Here is a 17389-nt window from a genome sequence, read left to right as displayed (position 1 = left end):
GCATAGTTAAAGTATGAATCGTATAATGTCAATACAACTGGTCCAATCGTTTTTGCGGTTCAACAAAACAACGAACACCGGACAAATGTAATAAGAGATAGACGATTGTTTAACTATTATTTTTTTAAATTATAGTTACATATAGAGAAATATCCTAAAATACCACTAAAACAAGTTTTATAGACAACTATAGCATACATTCTATAAATATCCAAAAATAGTACTATTTAACATATTAAAATATTTAAAATTAATTTTAGAATTATTTTTTTAGGTTTGGTTCTCAATTTCACATTTAGGATATAGTTTTGATGGGTAGCCGGATAGGGTTTAATATTTTAAATTTAGGATTTAATTTTGAAAGATTAATTGATACTATTTAAATTTTTTTAGAAATGTTGTGCTAAGTTTGAAAAAAACTTATTTTGGTACTATTTTAGAGAATCTTATATATATATATATATATAAATTTATTTTTAAGTTTATATAATTATATTTTGGTTGTTAATTTTGAGACTTGACCCTAGTATACCGCTAGATAGTTTTTTTTACATGATCTTAATTTAATCAATTTAATATTATATATGTATTATGTAATATTCTCATATTAATAAAACAAACAAATGAAATGATGAATTATCTAATAAAATGTTCAGATGTTAAAAAAAAAAGAAATGATAGAATTATCCGTATTAACTCGCTATTTGACCCATCCATAATAAATTATTATCAATCTAGAATTGGATATCTTTTGAAATTGTCAACATGTAAATCATCAAAGGTTTGCATTCTAGAATTTACCTGTGTTGTACCATAAGCCAATTTTTTTTCTTTAACAATTATTAATCTTTAAGAAACTATTGCTTATCAATTTAGTAATCCATCTTACCATTTTAAAATTCCATACCCAATAATATATAGATTTAAAACTTGTAATTAAAAATGAAAAACAGAAATTAATTTTGTTCAGATATTTTAGGAAAACATTTATTTCTATATCTGATTTTTGCTTATTTCAAATTTTTTAAAAATGTCTTAATTACAATCGCATGAGATGGAAATAGTGTTCAATTCCAAATATTTTTTTGTCAAAATTGCTGTCAAAATGTTAATATAGATGAAGAAAGATTTTTTTTAAAGGGTACCCGTTCCGTCGCATTTAATTTTAAGCTTTTTCAAAGTTTTAATTTCTAATGCCAAAAAAATACTACAGCAATAATAAAATCTACTATATCGAAGTTATTGATGGGTCTGGGTTCGGGCCTAGGCCCACCTACATCATCCGAAATAATAATGGTTCGTCGATAACCAACAAAATATCACAGACAGACCGGTTCTTCTTTCAGAGTTTTTTTTTTTTTTTTTTTTTTTTTGTGTTTCAGAGAATTTAACTTTGAAAAAATGAGAGTATCGTCGTCGCTTTGATCTGCTACTAAAATCGCCATTTGCAAAATTCAAAACCTTGTAGAAGAGATTCAAAAAAAATGGCACTACCTCCTTCGTCTCCTTCATCATCTCCATCTCTTCAACGTCTCTCCACCTTCAAAAACCCTCCTCCTTCTTCACTCTCCTCCGGCGCACCACCGCCGCAACAACCACCGTCTTCTTCGCCGCTCGATTCTTTCGCCACCGATCGAATCCTCTCCCCGTTTCTCTCCTCTTCCTTCTCCTCCGCAACTTTCTCGTCCGAAGCTCTCGCTTCTGGATCTCCCGCTTCCACCGCCGAGCGTCTCCACCAAGCCATCGCCCTCCTCGATGCTCAGCTCCGTAATGACGTCATCTCTCGTCACCCTGAATTGCTCGCTCAGCTCTCTTCTCTTTCCCACGCCGATATCTCTCTCTCTTCTCTCCGATCCTCTGTCTCTTCACTCCAATCTTCAATTCGCCGTGTTAGATCCGATCTATCTGAACCGGTCCGGTCGATCCGATCCAAATCCGTTCAGCTATCTAATCTTCACTCCGCTGCTGAGTTGCTCTCTCACTCCGTTCGCACGCTTCGTCTCTCTAAGAAGCTTCGAGATCTAACGGATTCCCCCGATCCAGATAAGATCGATCTCACCAAAGCTGCGCAGCTTCATTTCGAGATCTTAACCATGTGTAAAGAGTACGATCTCTTCGGCATTGATGTTATTGATGAGGAAATCAAGTTTGTTACTGAGATTGGTGAGAAATTGAGGTCTGAGGCTATGAAGGTGTTGGAGAGAGGCATGGAAGGGTTGAATCAAGCTGAGGTTGGGACTGGTCTGCAAGTTTTCTATAACCTTGGAGAGCTCAAACCTACGGTGGATCAACTGGTGAATAAGTATAAGGGAATGGCTGTGAAGAGTGTAAGCGTTGCTATGGACATGAAGGCTATATCTTCTGGCTCAAGTGGTGGCTACGGGCCTGGTGGGATTAGGTCTAGCGGAGCACCGCACATTGGTGGTGGTGCTAAAGTTAGGGAGGCGTTGTGGCAGAGGATGGCTAGTTGTATGGAACAGTTGTATTCACTTGTAGTAGCTGTGTGGCACTTGCAGCGTGTACTGTCCAAGAAGAGGGATCCATTTACTCATGTCCTTCTTCTTGACGAAGTCATCAAGGTTCGGAATTTTTACTGGTTATTTAGTCCCCCATTGTTGATTCCTTCGTTTATAGTGTTGATGTCTCGAGGGTCAAGCTGCATTAGATGATTGAGATAAAGAGAGTGTTCCTGGATGAGTTTATACTGTCACCTTTTAAGTTCCGTCTCAAAGATTCTATCAATGCCCTGAGGGGCGAGCTGCATTAGATCATTACATGTTTTTGCATTAAAAAGTAACTTGGGAATGTGTTTCTGTGATGTCAGGGATGTTGATTAAATTAGATTCCTGCCTGATTTTCTTGTTTTATTGCTGACATGAAGTGTTTATATGCACAGGAAGGTGATTCTATGTTAACCGACAGAGTCTGGGATGCACTTGTGAAGGCGTTTACTAGTCAAATGAAGTCTGCATACACAGCTTCGAGCTTTGTAAAAGAAATATTCACAATGGGATATCCAAAGCTCGTTTCTATGATAGAAAACCTCCTTGAAAGGATTTCTTTTAACACGGATGTGAAGGGAGTGTTACCTGCTATTAATTTAGAAAGGAAAGAACAAATGGTTGCATGCATTGCAATATTCCAGACTGCTTTCTTATCCCTATGCTTTGGCCGCTTGTCAGACCTTGTGAACTCCATATTCCCTATGTCGAGCCGTGGGAGTTTACCTTCAAAAGATCAGATCTCACAGGTATTATCACACATTCAAGATGAGATTGAGGCTGTTCATCCAGATGCTCGTTTGACTCTTCTAGTTTTGCGTGAGATAGGAAAGGCCCTTAGTAACCTAGCTCAACGAGCTGAGTGCCAGGTATGATAAACTTCTTTTCTCTTTTGTTTTTCTTCTCACTTGGTGGTGGTCATTGGTACCCACTGTCCTTTAAGAGCTACACATCTTCCTCTGTGAAGCAAATGTTAACTAGCTGCATAATTTGGTGCTAAGCTGTGTAAGGAAGTTAGACTGCTATGTATGCTTCTATGTCTGACACACAGCTACACTTATATGGCAGATTTCTACAGGCCCTGAGACGCGCCAGATATCAGGTCCTGCAACTTCAACACAGATCAGGAACTTCACATTATGTCAGCATTTGCAAGGAATCCACACACATATCTCATCCATGGTAGCGGACCTTCCTAGCATTGCTGCTGATGTATTGTCTCCTAATCTGGCTGCAATCTATGATGCGGCATGTGAGCCAGTTACACCTTTATTTAAAGCAATGCGAGACCAGCTCGAGTCATGCATTCTTCAAATCCATGATCAAAACTTTGGTGTTGATGATGCTGCCATGGACAACAACGCTTCCTCATACATGGAGGAGTTGCAGAGATCGATTCTTCACTTCCGCAGTGAGTTCCTATCTAGACTATTGCCTTCCGCAGCGACCGCCAACACTGCAAGGACAGAATCGATCTGCACTAGACTAGCAAGACAAATGGCTTCTAGGGTTTTAATCTTCTACATCAGACATGCTTCCCTTGTGCGACCACTTTCAGAATGGGGAAAACTCAGGATGGCAAAAGACATGGCGGAGCTGGAACTAGCAGTGGGACAGAATTTGTTTCCCGTAGAACAACTCGGAGCACCGTACAGAGCTCTTAGAGCGTTTAGGCCGTTGATCTTCCTGGAAACATCACAAATGGGATCATCTCCTCTCATCCAGGATCTACCACCAAGTATCGTCCTACATCATCTCTATACAAGAGGCCCAGACGAGTTAGAATCACCAATGCAAAAGAACAGACTGAGTCCTAAGCAGTACTCACTGTGGCTTGATAACCAAAGAGAGGATCAGATCTGGAAGGGTGTTAAAGCAACTTTGGATGATTATGCAGTGAAGATCAGGTCGAGAGGGGACAAAGAGTTCAGTCCAGTTTATCCTCTAATGCTTCAAATTGGATCTTCTTTGACACAAGAAAACATATAAGCTCCATGTGCTTTGCTACCGAACCAATAATCTTTCTATTGCGGGTTAGTGGAACTACATCTTTTTCGTCTCACGAAATTTTTCTTTAGTTGTAGTTACAATATCTCTCACATACATGTCATGTAAATCGAGATTCATACATCATACCGTGCTTGGTGTCTTTCAATGACTTCCATAATTTGTTTGAAGAGATGCTCTTTGCTTTTGTTTGTTTATGTCAGAGACCGAACCCTCTTGGGCTAGTTTCTAATGTTTAATTGTTGAAGCAAGATTTATTATAGAGTAGTTTTTTTTCTTTTATTTCTTTTCGATATTGTATATCAACATAGTTCCAGGCCAAGAGCATGATAAATGTAGTCTTCTTCACTGGCTTGTGTTCAAACTGATCTGGTCCGACTTCCTCATGACCTGGTCCAACTTCCCTAAAGTCTGATTTTGGCTTCAACCGGGTTAAACTACCGATTCCGAAAATCAAAACCATAGCAAGGTAGATCGAAAGAGAAGTGAAACAGAGTTTTAGTACACAAAGAGGGTAGACGTATCCATCATATTCATACCAAAGAGTATTTACATAGCAAAATATATACAACAAAACCTGTCAACTAACTATTAGAAACCACATCTAGCTCCTTTTTTTTTTTTTTTTTAATCTTTCTCTCTCTCTCGATATTACAAAGTCAACAACCATGGATCAATATCCAACGGAAATAGATCTCTCCCCTAAACCAAGAGGAGAACGTGAACGTTGACGCCTTTTGATCTCGCTAAGAACCCTCCTCATCTCCGGCTGCTGCAGGGACGGTTGCCTTATCTTCTCAAACTCTTTCTTTATCTTCACCACTTGGCTATGTATTATTGGACCTTCCTCGTTTCCATTATTGGTCTTGTTCTCCATCTTTACTCAAACCCGACACTAAAGAAACAGAAACAAAAGAGAACCTCTTTATAAACTACGTTCTTCTGTGTACAAGACAGGACGACACGAGTTTTGTGTGAAGTAGAAGCGAAGTTAGGTTTGGTGGGCAACGCCAGATTAGTCTCAACTCCAGAATATAAAACAAAGTAAGGGTTTTGTGATTTCAGAGAGACGACTCTTTCTATCTTTACCTATCTCTTGTTTTATAAACAAAACGAAGGACGGTGTTCGGTGAACTCTGGTTACGTGTCGGTAACGTTGAAACATTTGTGAAGAGTCTCCTAACGTATATCGTTAAATTTGACCTTTGTTTTAATAAGTTTGTTATTGGAAATTGGATAAATTAAAGAGTCGGGTTGTTTTAAACGTTGAGAGACTAAAAAGGCTGCCATGTGGACGGGCTCAAGTCGTTGGTCAATTAGAAGTTTCTAGTGGATATCCCTTTTGAGACGTTTCTTTTGATCACTCGTTAATGCAAACGCATTACACTCGTGTGTTCCTTTTTTTTTTTTTGGCTTTAAAGCTTACACGTTTCGATTACCATTATTTTTCCTCGGCTTTGGTCCATATCATCAAATTGTCCACTTTTGACATTCATGGAATCGCCCCATACAAGGTGCTAAGTTCCAATGTCTTAGACTTATCTCAATAAGACAATAAGCCACGACAAGTTTTTTTTTCTTTTAATCACAATAACCACTAGGAAAATAAAATTGCTAACTTTAGCAAATCTTTTGTATTTCATAACTACGGCCGGGGATGCCACTTGATCGAGAGAGTCCATGAGATATATTAATTGTCTAGACTACAAGATGGACTGGAGCTATAGTTTAGTTTGGTATCAGTCTCGAGTTTCTCTCTCGGGATATGACACAAATGATTAGATGTGATCTAGACTATAAGCTCCAGTCAACAAAAACCATTTGTTTTAGCGGATAAACTCTTGCGAAGGTTTGATCAATCATTAGGTAATTTTTTTTGTATTGTGTCGTGTACAATGTTCTTTCTTTTATATTTTTGACCAACAGAACATGAAGATTCGTATTATCCAAAGATGTCGATGTGGCAAGTATAGGTTTTACAAAAAATAAATAAATCTCTTCTGACCAACTAGATTCCAGTATCTTGGTTGGTCAATTGGTTGTAAAAAATTTCGATGCGTTTTAGGGACTTTAAAAAAAAAATTTAGTCGTTTTAGTTATCATGTCTTTTTCCAACATTATTAGGTTCAACAAGTTTTGGGTTTTAGTTTTAAAAATATGGTATCAATATAATAAAACTTCTTGTTTTTAACCAGGACTCAGCTTTTATATTGAAGCATAGACTGACACATTAAAAAAATCTGTAACTAATCAAATTATAACAATTAATACAACTCATCTTTTTTTGACATATCAGAAAAATCTATAACCAATCAAATTATAACAATTAATACAACTTATCTTTATTTGACACATCAGAAAAAATCTGTAACCAATCAAATTATAACAATTAATACAACTCATTTTTTTTTTGCGAAAGACACATTGATTTCTTCTTCTTTCTATCGTCCAATTTTAGTATTGTATTTTTTTTTAGCCAAAACTGATGGTAATAGCGGCGAAGGTCTTAGCGGATTCGTCGGGAAGATTAACTCAAGTATCTGTAGCTCCCATATCGGCCTCTCGACAAAGCCGCCTCCTGGACTTCCTGCTCCTAGAAAGGAAGAATCGTCGTAGATCGGTGTAGGAATGGGGAATTAATCGGTTGTGGTGCTTCTAGGAGGGTTTACATGGGAATGAACCTCGATTCCGACGAGCTTCTTTTAAGTGTCGTTTGCGATTTCTTCTTCTTTTCTAATTGGATTTGTAATTTAGATTTTAATTGATTTGTAATTGGCAGCTCTCATATGATGTTGTTGTCGAATATTGCAAGTTACAATATTGCAGTATTGCAAGTTAAAATCATAGAAGAAACAACAATAACGAGGGTGAGGAGGAAGGAGAAAAAGAATTGTAGAGGTGCATGCGTCAATGTATATATCTCCTCTTCGATTCTGGGTAAGTGAATCTTCTATCCTTTTTCTCCAGATTCAGAATGACTTTAATTGATTAGTATAAAATTTTGAATTTAATTCATGTGCTTTGTGTTCTCAAAGAGGTAATGCTAACGAAGCAACTTACCTAAATAATTTTTGCTTCTCCAGAATGTATTTGAAGTGAGGATAAATGATGAACCTTTGAGATTTGAGATTTGGTTTTTTAAATGACTTGCTTGATTTTCAAACTCTTTGTGTAATCTCGAACTCTCCAATCAAAATTTCCATTTAGTTCTTCATTTTTCAGATCTCAAGTGGGAATAAGAGATAATTATGGATCACAAATGAAATCTAAATTAATTTTATTTTATTGTTGACTAGCCAACTTCTGGATTTTTGTTTGTGGAGTTAGTTTTTTGTTGTTGCATATACGCCAATGCGAGGTCAATGCATTTTTATGAGATTGAATTCCTTTTTTCCTACTCCTTGGGTCTGGATTTGGTTCGACAGATGTTGAGTTTCTTTATACGGAACATTAATTTCTACTTGTTGCAGCAATATAATCTTTTGAACTTATTTTTCATCCACATGCTTTGATTACAACAAGAAGTGTATTTGGTGAAAGGATCTACTGAAATGTCTTTACATATGGGGGAAGATACAAAGGCAACCGTATATCCAACATCAAACAACACTTGTTTTCTTGAAAAGCCAACAGAGGCTATGGCTGGAAAAAAGAGAAGGAGAATTATGGAGGTAAGGAAACACAAGAAGTTATGAAAGATGAGGATATGTCTGTACCAAAGAAATGGAGATAGATACTGAGATAAAAAAGATGATCAAAAAGCTGTGACGGAAGATACAAAGTCAGAGGTTAAAACAAGTGGAGACAATGCTGAGAATGAAAAAGCTGTGACGGAAGATAAAGAGTAAGAGGTTAACTTGTGATTGTAGGCAAGACTTATCCTTTGGAAGAAGAGATGTTACAGTTTTACAAATACTAAAAATGCAGACTAAAAGACCACAAGAGTAAAGAACACTTTTATCTTTGTTCGAAAAGCTTCACGATGGAGCAAGAATAATAAAGATGTTTCTTTGATGAAGAGATTGAAACTAGGAACCCATAGGTCAAACTCTTTTCTTCATTTTTATTTACTCGTAGTTTTGATGTTACATCATGAACATTTTTATTTACTCGTAATTTTGATCAAGTATAACTTTGATGTGATTACGAATATGCGATAGAGGTGGATATTAAAATACTTTTTGGTTTGATTTGAGGTGGATTTTGTTTCATTTCAGTATGGTTTTAGCTTTTTGGGATCTAGAGTTTTTTAATATATAAATATTGTCTTTTGACAAATTAGATTTTTTAAGGTAAAAAAAAATTGAGAAATGATAATCAATCAACAGATTGACTTCTTTTTTTGTTATTATTATAAACAACATACAAAAATAATCTTAAAAATAATTAAAATAAAAACAAAATACAAAAACAATCTCGCGGCGTGGATACTATCCTAGTAGTAATATAAAAATAAAAGCATGAATGGATGTATTAAAAAAGTTGTAGTTATGAGAAGTTCGCCCTAGCCTCCTTTTTCTCTCTGGCACAACCACCGAGATCTGCTCCCCCGACGGTGCTGAATCCGATCGGTGTCTCTGGGTCTTGGATTCTTCATCTCCGTGGCCTCCTCTTTCTCTGTAGTCTACTCGCTTTCAGTTTCAGTCCTCCCGGAGATATGCTGAGATTCCAGATCTCATCTCCGCCGTTGCATCAGCTTGAACCATCCTTTCCGCCTCCGCACCTGGCTACTCCCCTCGGTGAATCCTTTACATCGAGTCCTCACTGCTTTGGTATTGATCGAGAGATCCTCCAGTGTCCCCCTAGGCTCGGTCTTCGTCTATCACACCACCCCCTTAAGCCGTCAATTATCACATCTTATCGCTCCTCAGATCCAAATCCTCTCACCAAGTACTTTGCTTGGCTGCAGCTGGACGAAAGCTCTGTCTTGACGCTGGCACCGGTGAGCCACTTGACGAAGAAATCGTCCTCCTTGGTGGCCTCTACTTCTCTCTCGGTAATCCTCTGTCCCAGGTCTATTCCCCAATCTTATATTCAAACCCTGGAAGATAGTTTGCGATGGTTAAACTATAAGTATAAGTCATCCCTGACCTGGAATTGTCTTAGACCCCATGACCTTAATTGCATAATCAGACCAAATCGATTAGTATTTGTGTATCCTGCTTGGTCAAGTCGAGTTACACTCGGTAGCAGATCCCTAGATGCTTCGGTTGTGGTTGAATCCTCCTTGTGTCAAGACCAGTTATTTTGCTTGGTTTGGAAGCTTGCAGTGCAGCTCTTTGATATTGATGTTGATCTGCCAATCGGTTTATCTCTATTGTTGGCTCTCCCTGTTCCTTTATCCTACATATTACCGTTAGGCCAACTGTTCCAGTGTCAACTTGTAACTAGGTCTAGTCTGAATCCCACTCTTCTCCTTTCTAGACAATGGTTGCTTAGCTTAAGCATACCGCTAGTCCGAAGACTGCTAGTGAACCTTAATCAGCATTTGTTGCTTTATTGGTCCAAGAGTTTGCTAAGAATCCTGTTACTAGAATCATTTAAGGATGACCCTCTAGAAGGAGATAGTTTGGGGAAGCTTGGCATTATGATCCCACCTCTAAGGAGTGGGGGTTACCGATTCTTCACCAACTCTCTACCTATACCTTGCCTAAGCTCAAAGATCTTTAAACCGATATTCAACTACTTTTTGAAGTCCCCTCATATTAGCTTGAAGACTAGTGGCATTATGATCCTCACTCCAAGGAGAAGTGGTTACCACAACCTCTTTAAGTCCTGTTCTAGCAACCTTAGACTAACAACTACATTTGTAGTAACCGGTTATCAGAGCCTTAGCACCCCTGCTCGACCCTTTGGCAACTCAGCCGTGCTAGTTTCATCTCTGCCCAGTCTTCGAAATCTCAAGATAGTGGCTCACTACTCCTTGGACTTGCTCATGGAGTCTACATCGTTTTGTCTTGATCTCACAAGTTCCATTTTGCTCCTAAGCAGGTGGTTCACATCTCTCAAGCTTTTCACATCGAATGCCCCTATCTATCTTGTCATTTTATTGCTCTATGCTTTGATTTAGCTTACCATGTAATATACTTTAAATTATCTTTTTCTTGTATGTTACTTTCTGCTTGAATGAAATGATAACATCTCTTTGATCAAAAAAAAAAAAGAATTAATGTATTAAAAATGTGATCATTTTAATATTCTGATGTTTAAAGTTTTTTTTTGTAGTTAAATAAAGATAAAGTAGAGTTTCATTTATGATTAAATTTATCCCAAAATATCAAAGAAATATTTTAAAGAAATGGAAATTATTTATTTGACATAGAAAATCGAAAATTTTATGTTATTTAAGAATATTTTCTTTTGATATCTTCGAATGTAAATATCATTTTTTGTAGTTTTAGTTTATAGAAGAAAAATATTCAAGTTTGTGTTTATTATACAAACTCAGTTATTTTTTTAACACGATTCATGATCTGATCGGACCCGACCCCTACCACCGGATAAATCTCGGGTTTAGACACGCCGCTAAAGACAATAAAGGAGCGGGACCACTCAATCACAATGATCAATGATGGGCATTTGGGATAAGAATGGTTGAAACAAAAAAAAACATTATGGAAAAAAAAATATTAAAAGTGTACAGTTGGCTTTTGATGTTGTAGTGCATCATCATTCCCCCGTGGTGACCCAAATTAAAAACACAAAGGAAGAAGAAGAGAATATAAATTTGGAAGAAGAACGATTCAGAAAAACGAATAAAAACTCCTTTTGGATTGTTTCCTCTTCAACTTCAACTTTGATCATCCACACAGATCAGAGGTAGGTATGTCGATCCATTACTCTAAATGATCCCGCTGATACGTATTATATATTCTTTGTTCAGATTATTATTACTTAATTAGGGTCTCCATATATCTTCTTCGATGATGTGGTTTGTTGTCTTGAGATGTGTAACCACCAGTTTTGCAATTAGGTTCAAACATTGCATCCATAATATCAATCAAACCTCTTGTGATTTTTTTTTTTTAAAACATCCCATCTCTGTGCTAATTGCTATCCTTGTTTAAGTCATAATTTAGACGTTAGTCTTAAAGACTTTAGTTACGACCAATTGATTACGTTAAATAATCAGAACTATAATACCAAAACTGTCAGTTTTTCTTTGTAAAAACAAAACCAAAAACTAATTAAGCTCAAACATTTTTTTACACTTTCGCTTCTCGCTTGGGTAAAATCTCATTTTTATTCTACTAAAACGTAACGTAAAAGAAATATACTATAAGCAAAATATTTATTTACAATCTCTTTAATAAGTGGTCTAGTAAATCATTTTCACTACATGGTTTAATAATTATACCGCATTAAGGAAAACCCTGTTTTAGTGAAACGCCTTGGTAAATGGTTTCTCATACATAATACATTAACTCTTTATATCGCTCATGACTCATTAGTGAAAGCCAAAAAATGGGAAACGACAAAGGAACTATGAAGGTTGAAATTCCTGCTGATGGCAATTCTACGGCCGAAGCGGGTGGCTCCGGTGGGGTAACCGGTCAGACAAGCATGAATAAGACCAACTGCCTTTGCTCGCCAACCACTCACCCTGGTTCTTTCCGGTGTAGGATGCACCGGAGTCTTTCACTACCACGTACCAAGTGTATCGAGGCTGCATCTCTATCGGATCTTTCATCCAAGCCAGTGGATTACCCTGGAGCCGCTAAATAGATTCATCCATGATACATGGATCAAGGGCGTTGCAATTGCTTGTTGTAACTTGTAATTTAATCAATATGTGGAGCATTAGGTTTTTTTCAACAATATGCATTGTAACCTTGAGCTGGTCTTTTCTAAAAAAGATGAATAAAAACTCAAGTTCCATTCTCTTTGGGAAGAGATTAAAACATGTTCACAAGAGAAACTTGGATGCAACTTTCAGGGAGCTGATCGTATTAGAAGTTTAGAAGTAATTAGCTTACTCTTAAATATAAATAGTACATATCCGAGGGTTAGTGAGTAGAGACTAGAGACTGAAGTCGAACCTTATTTGTAACTTTATATGATTAATACTATGAAATATCTATATACAAGAACGTCCCAATCTTTTAGCGTATTGACTATATATATTTTGGTCTCTTAAGTCATCTCAAAGGGCAGATAATCAAATTAATAAGAGACAGTTACAAAACAGACATGGCTTGGTGCTAGATTGGCAAATCAATCAAAGTACTACTCATGAGTCATGACTCATCTTTCAAAAGACTACAAGGCCATGACAACTTTGAGAAATGCTTGTAAATTTATTTTCTTCCAAAAGGTGAAAAAAGTGAAAAGAAAAAAAAATCTTTTGATTGAAAGAGAAACAATGATCGATGGATGTGTCATAAAATGTGGAAGAGGAAATGAATATGCTTGTTGGTTTAATTTTGAAACAGTCGAAATCGTTTTATCACGAAGAGCCCATGTTGTCTCTTTAATTTGGGCGGTGCTATGTTTTTTCACTTTTTGTTTGGTGAATGTGAAAACACCATAGTGTATAATGAAGTCGAATTTGTAACGAATTTTCCCATATTGGTAGATATAGCTAGTATACACACTATTTATATCAGATGCCAAATCCGATCTATTTTCTCATACTCAAATAAGTTTTGGATCCAACCAACACTCTCTTTATGTTTTACCAAAAATAACCAAAATTTTATATTTATCTAAGTTTTTTTGTCAGTAATACTGCAAATTTGATTTTTTGATGGTGATATAGCGACGACTCAAATAGGAACTACTAGATTACATGTCTCAGTCAAATAAATCATTTTTTCCCATAATTTTTCTTTCTGATAACAGATTATAAATTAATTAAGTTTCAACAAAGTGAAATTATCAACTGATTAGTGATCGAGTTCGATAAAAGGTTCCAAAAAAGGGTTCCGAAAACTGATCGAGGATAGCTGGAAAGAAGAGAACCATTCGGGCCCTCTAGATTTACATACTAAGATTGTAAAATGCCGTAAAGCTATCTCCCGATGGAAGAAGAACAACCCATCCAATTCAGAAAGAAAGATCGATGAGCTTAAAACTAAAATTGATGAAGCCCAAGGTTTGGACTCGGTTACAACAGAAGAGGAGCTGCAGTTAAAATGGCAACTTTGCGCAGCTTTCCGGGACGAGGAGATCTACTGGAGACAAAAGAGTCGGGCAACGTGGATGCGCGAGGGTGATCGGAATACCAAATACTTCCATGCGACCACTAAACAAAGACGAGCCCGAAACCGGATCCTTAGTATTGAGAATGAAGAAGGAAGCCTCGCGGAATCGGACGCAGATATTGAAAAGGTGGCGATTAGCTTCTTTGAAATGCTCTTCTCCGCTTCGAATATAAGTGGTATTGAAGAGGTCCTCCAGTATGTTACTGAGAAAATCTCCCCGGAAACGAATAGTATGCTCACTCGTGAACCATCGGATGGCGAGATCAAGAAAGCATTATTTGGGATAAACCCAGACAAAGTCCCTGGACCAGACGGAATGACAAGTCTTTTCTACCAGAAGTTCTGGCATGTGGTAGGGAAGGATATCATCTCTATGGTGCGGGAGTTCTTTGAAACGGGGATTCTTGACCCAAGGCTTAATCAAACCAATATTTGTCTGATCCCGAAGAATGAGAGACCGAGAGCTATGACGGAATTCAGGCCGATAAGCCTTTGCAATGTGATCTATAAAATCATCGCCAAGGTACTTAGCAACCGGATGCGGAAAACTCTCCCGAAGGTTATTTCGAAGACACAATCGGCCTTTGTGGCTAGGCGTTTAATCACAGATACTATCCTACTGGCGCAGGAAAATTTCCATGCTTTGAGGACAAACCCTACGTGTCGCTCAAAATTTGTAGCCATTAAGACGAATATGAGCAAGGCCTATGATCGGGTAGAGTGGTCCTTTCTAGAAGCGGTGATGAGGAAGCTGGGTTTTGATAGGAAATGGATTGGCTGGATCATGAGCTGTATCACTACCGTCTCTTACAAAGTCCTCCTAAATGGAGAGGCAAAAGGAAACATAGAGTACCGTCTAGGGGACTACGGCAGGGAGATCCCCTCTCTCCCTTCCTGTTTATCATATGCATCGAAGCTTTGATTGCCCAACTTAAAGGGGCTGAAGAAGAAGGTCGCCTTACGGGTCTAAAAATTGCACAAGGAAGTCCCCCGGTATCACACCTGCTATTTGCTGATGATAGTCTTTTCTTCTGCAAAGCGGATATCCAGCAGTGTACTGAGCTTTTGAAAATTATTAATAGCTATGGCTTGGCATCGGGTCAACAACTAAACCGTGAGAAGTCGGGCATTCTTTTTGGCAATAGAGTTCCATCGGCCACGAAAACAGAGCTCAAAGAGGCCATTGGTATCACAAAAGAGGGAGGCATGGGAATGTATCTGGGATTACCAGAATCAATTTGTGGATCTAAACAACAAGTATTCTCCTTTGTACACGATAGACTGAACTCAAGAACTAACGCATGGTCGGCAAAGCTCTTATCGAAAGGAGGTAAAGAGGTTCTCATAAAATCGGTAGCTCAAGCTTTCCCGTCTTACGTTATGTCCTGCTTCTTGTTGCCTCAAAATATCATCGGTAAACTTAGGGGAGCCATTGCTAAATTCTGGTGGAGTACCAAGTCTAATAGTAAGGGCCTTCATTGGATTTCTTGGGACAAAATTTGTGTCCCGGTGGATAAAGGAGGTCTAGGCTTTCGAGACCTCAAAGAATTCAATCTGGCACTATTAGCAAAACAATTATGGCGACTGCTTAGATATCTGAATTCACTTCTCTGTCGAGTTCTTAAAGGACGCTATCTCCGGTATTCGAACCGATGGATGTAAAGAAGGCAAATTTTCCATCCTTTGGGTGGCGTAGTATTATGGCGGCAAAATCTCTGCTTCAAAAAGACCTCTGAAAAAACGTCAGGTCAGGTTTCAGCACACGAGTCGGGGTTGATAACTGGATCCCCACAATACCTGCTAGGCCGGCGAAGGAAAACGGTGGACCTAAAGACCCTAATCTCTACGTAATCACCTTATTGATTTCGAGAAAAAGGAGTGGAAACATGAAAAACTGCACGATCTAATGGATCCTCAAGATATTCACTTGATATTAGGTTTAAAACCAAGTAAAACATTTATGTTGGATGATTATGTCTGGATACATACGAGGTCAGGCCATTACACGGTGAAATCGGGGTATCGAGTTGCAACAGAAGAGACTATAGGGTGTCAGGAGGTACTTGAGCCAAGTCTAACAAAGTTAAAGAGTCAAGTGTGGAAGCTTAAGTCGCCGAGAAAGATTAAACATTTCATTTGGCAGGCGATATCTGGTTGTATTGCCTCCTGTAGCCGGTTAGCTGATCGTCACTGTGGAACAGATAGAACATGCCCGAGATGCGGTGCTTATGAGGAGTCAATAAACCACGTATTGTTCGAATGCCCACCAGCCCTCCAGGTATGGGCATTATCGCATATTCCGACAGCCCCGTGTTCATCCTTGTACTCAAATCTTGATTTCCTCTTCTGGGGTGCAACGGACCAAGGTATCGAATTTTCTCTGGTAGAGGTGTTCCCATGGTTACTTTGGTACATATGGAAGTCCAGGAACGATAAGGTCTTTAATAACAAAGACATACTGCCGCCGGACATGCGAGACACTGCATACTCAGAAGCTGTCAACTGGAAGCTAGCTCATGAAATGGGAAGAGCAGAGATAGAGGAGGATGAGACGGAGGAACCAGTCGCGAGGGCAACACAAGGCGATGCACGAGTGTGTCGTTTCGACGCTTCTTGGAAGGATACCGATGGTACAACAGGTCTGGGTTTTGAGCTGAAAGGTGCCCCACAAACGGTATACGGTATCAAAGGACCCTCACGACAACTTACCCCCCTCCAAGCTGAGCTGGACGGACTGCTTTGGGCGATGGAGACGGTGCTCTTAAGAGGCTATGATAAAGTGAGATTTGAAACAGACTGTTCAAGTATTCCCAAGATACTCGATGAGATGGAAGACTGGCCAGCTTTTGCTACGGAGCTGGAAAACTTCACTAGGTTGAGAAAAAGTTTTTATGTTTTTTCAATCACACATATTGCTAGAACAAGAAATGTCCGTGCCGACTGCCTTTCCAAGAGCGCTCGAGTACGTGGAACAATTTTTTCCCATGTTAGCTCGCAGATTCCGGAATGGTTGGCTCATGAGGCTAACCAATTCGATCTAGCGTAATAAAGTATGGTGTTTTGAGGTAAAAAAAAAAAACTGATTAGGGCAGATCCATAAATGGAAGTTGTTGTTGAACAAGAATGATTTGAAATCAAGAATTCTTGTTAAAAATAATTGGAGGTTAGTACAAAAACTTGGAAACTTGTTTAGTGAGAGAGAGACCATGTGATATGTGACATTATTATAGAAAGTAAATCGTGATATGTAATCTTAATGCATATCAAATCCAAGTTTGTTAAGATATCTTGTCTAAACAAATAAGTGCAAATTCTTATTCAAAAATGTAAAATATTTGGGTCGGCGTTATATATCAACCTCTACTTACTCCATTCTTAGCATTACAACATGTACTTTTTAACTCTTCATAAACCAACACAAACTTATAATTTCTGTACAAAACAACATAAACTTTTTTTAAAATTAATAATCATACACATTCAATCAAGACTGAGATTTACGATTACTAAACCATATTAAACCAGAAAATCGCGATTACTGTTTCACGTTTGCCTTCACCATACGATGTTGATTAAATATTCCGTGACGGTAACAGTGTAGCTTATTAAAAAAAATTGATTTGGGGATTTTGGGTTCTCCAAAAATCGTATCTCAAAAAAAATCATGAGCTACTCTTC

At 38.0% G+C, this 17389-nt stretch overlaps 4 protein-coding genes and 1 long non-coding RNA gene across 5 annotated transcripts; 4 read left to right on the top strand and 1 right to left on the bottom strand.

The window, feature by feature from the left end:
- The first annotated feature begins 1306 nt into the window (after window positions 1-1306).
- On the top strand, window positions 1307-4768 carry LOC104750607 (conserved oligomeric Golgi complex subunit 5). Its single transcript, XM_010472431.3, has 3 exons — window positions 1307-2579; window positions 2897-3370; window positions 3570-4768. The coding sequence occupies exons 1-3, from the start codon at window positions 1485-1487 to the stop codon at window positions 4488-4490; spliced, it is 2490 nt and encodes an 829-aa protein (XP_010470733.2). The 5' UTR covers window positions 1307-1484; the 3' UTR covers window positions 4491-4768.
- Window positions 4769-5004: 236 nt separating this feature from the next.
- LOC109129714 (uncharacterized) lies at window positions 5005-5529 on the bottom strand. Its single transcript, XM_019238503.2, has one exon. The coding sequence runs from the start codon at window positions 5383-5385 to the stop codon at window positions 5182-5184; it is 204 nt and encodes a 67-aa protein (XP_019094048.1). The 5' UTR covers window positions 5386-5529; the 3' UTR covers window positions 5005-5181.
- A 1463-nt stretch (window positions 5530-6992) lies between these two features.
- Window positions 6993-8526, top strand: LOC147925700 (uncharacterized). The gene is made up of 2 exons (XR_015583391.1): window positions 6993-7445; window positions 8031-8526. It is a non-coding gene; the product is annotated as an uncharacterized LOC147925700 (long non-coding RNA).
- Window positions 8527-11114: 2588 nt separating this feature from the next.
- LOC104750606 (uncharacterized) lies at window positions 11115-12391 on the top strand. Its single transcript, XM_087490044.1, has 2 exons — window positions 11115-11327; window positions 11960-12391. Exon 2 carries the CDS (start codon window positions 11973-11975, stop codon window positions 12231-12233), a length of 261 nt encoding a protein of 86 aa, XP_087346170.1. The 5' UTR covers window positions 11115-11327; window positions 11960-11972; the 3' UTR covers window positions 12234-12391.
- Window positions 12392-15617: 3226 nt separating this feature from the next.
- Window positions 15618-16757, top strand: LOC109129508 (uncharacterized). Its single transcript, XM_019237770.1, has one exon. It carries the CDS (start codon window positions 15618-15620, stop codon window positions 16755-16757), a length of 1140 nt encoding a protein of 379 aa, XP_019093315.1.
- Window positions 16758-17389: the final 632 nt, after the last annotated feature.

This window comes from Camelina sativa, chromosome 16 (genome assembly GCF_030686135.1).
Source record: "Camelina sativa cultivar CO46 ecotype springtype chromosome 16, ASM3068613v1".
Taxonomy (NCBI): domain Eukaryota; kingdom Viridiplantae; phylum Streptophyta; class Magnoliopsida; order Brassicales; family Brassicaceae; genus Camelina; species Camelina sativa.
This window is presented reverse-complemented; position numbering and strand designations above follow the sequence as displayed.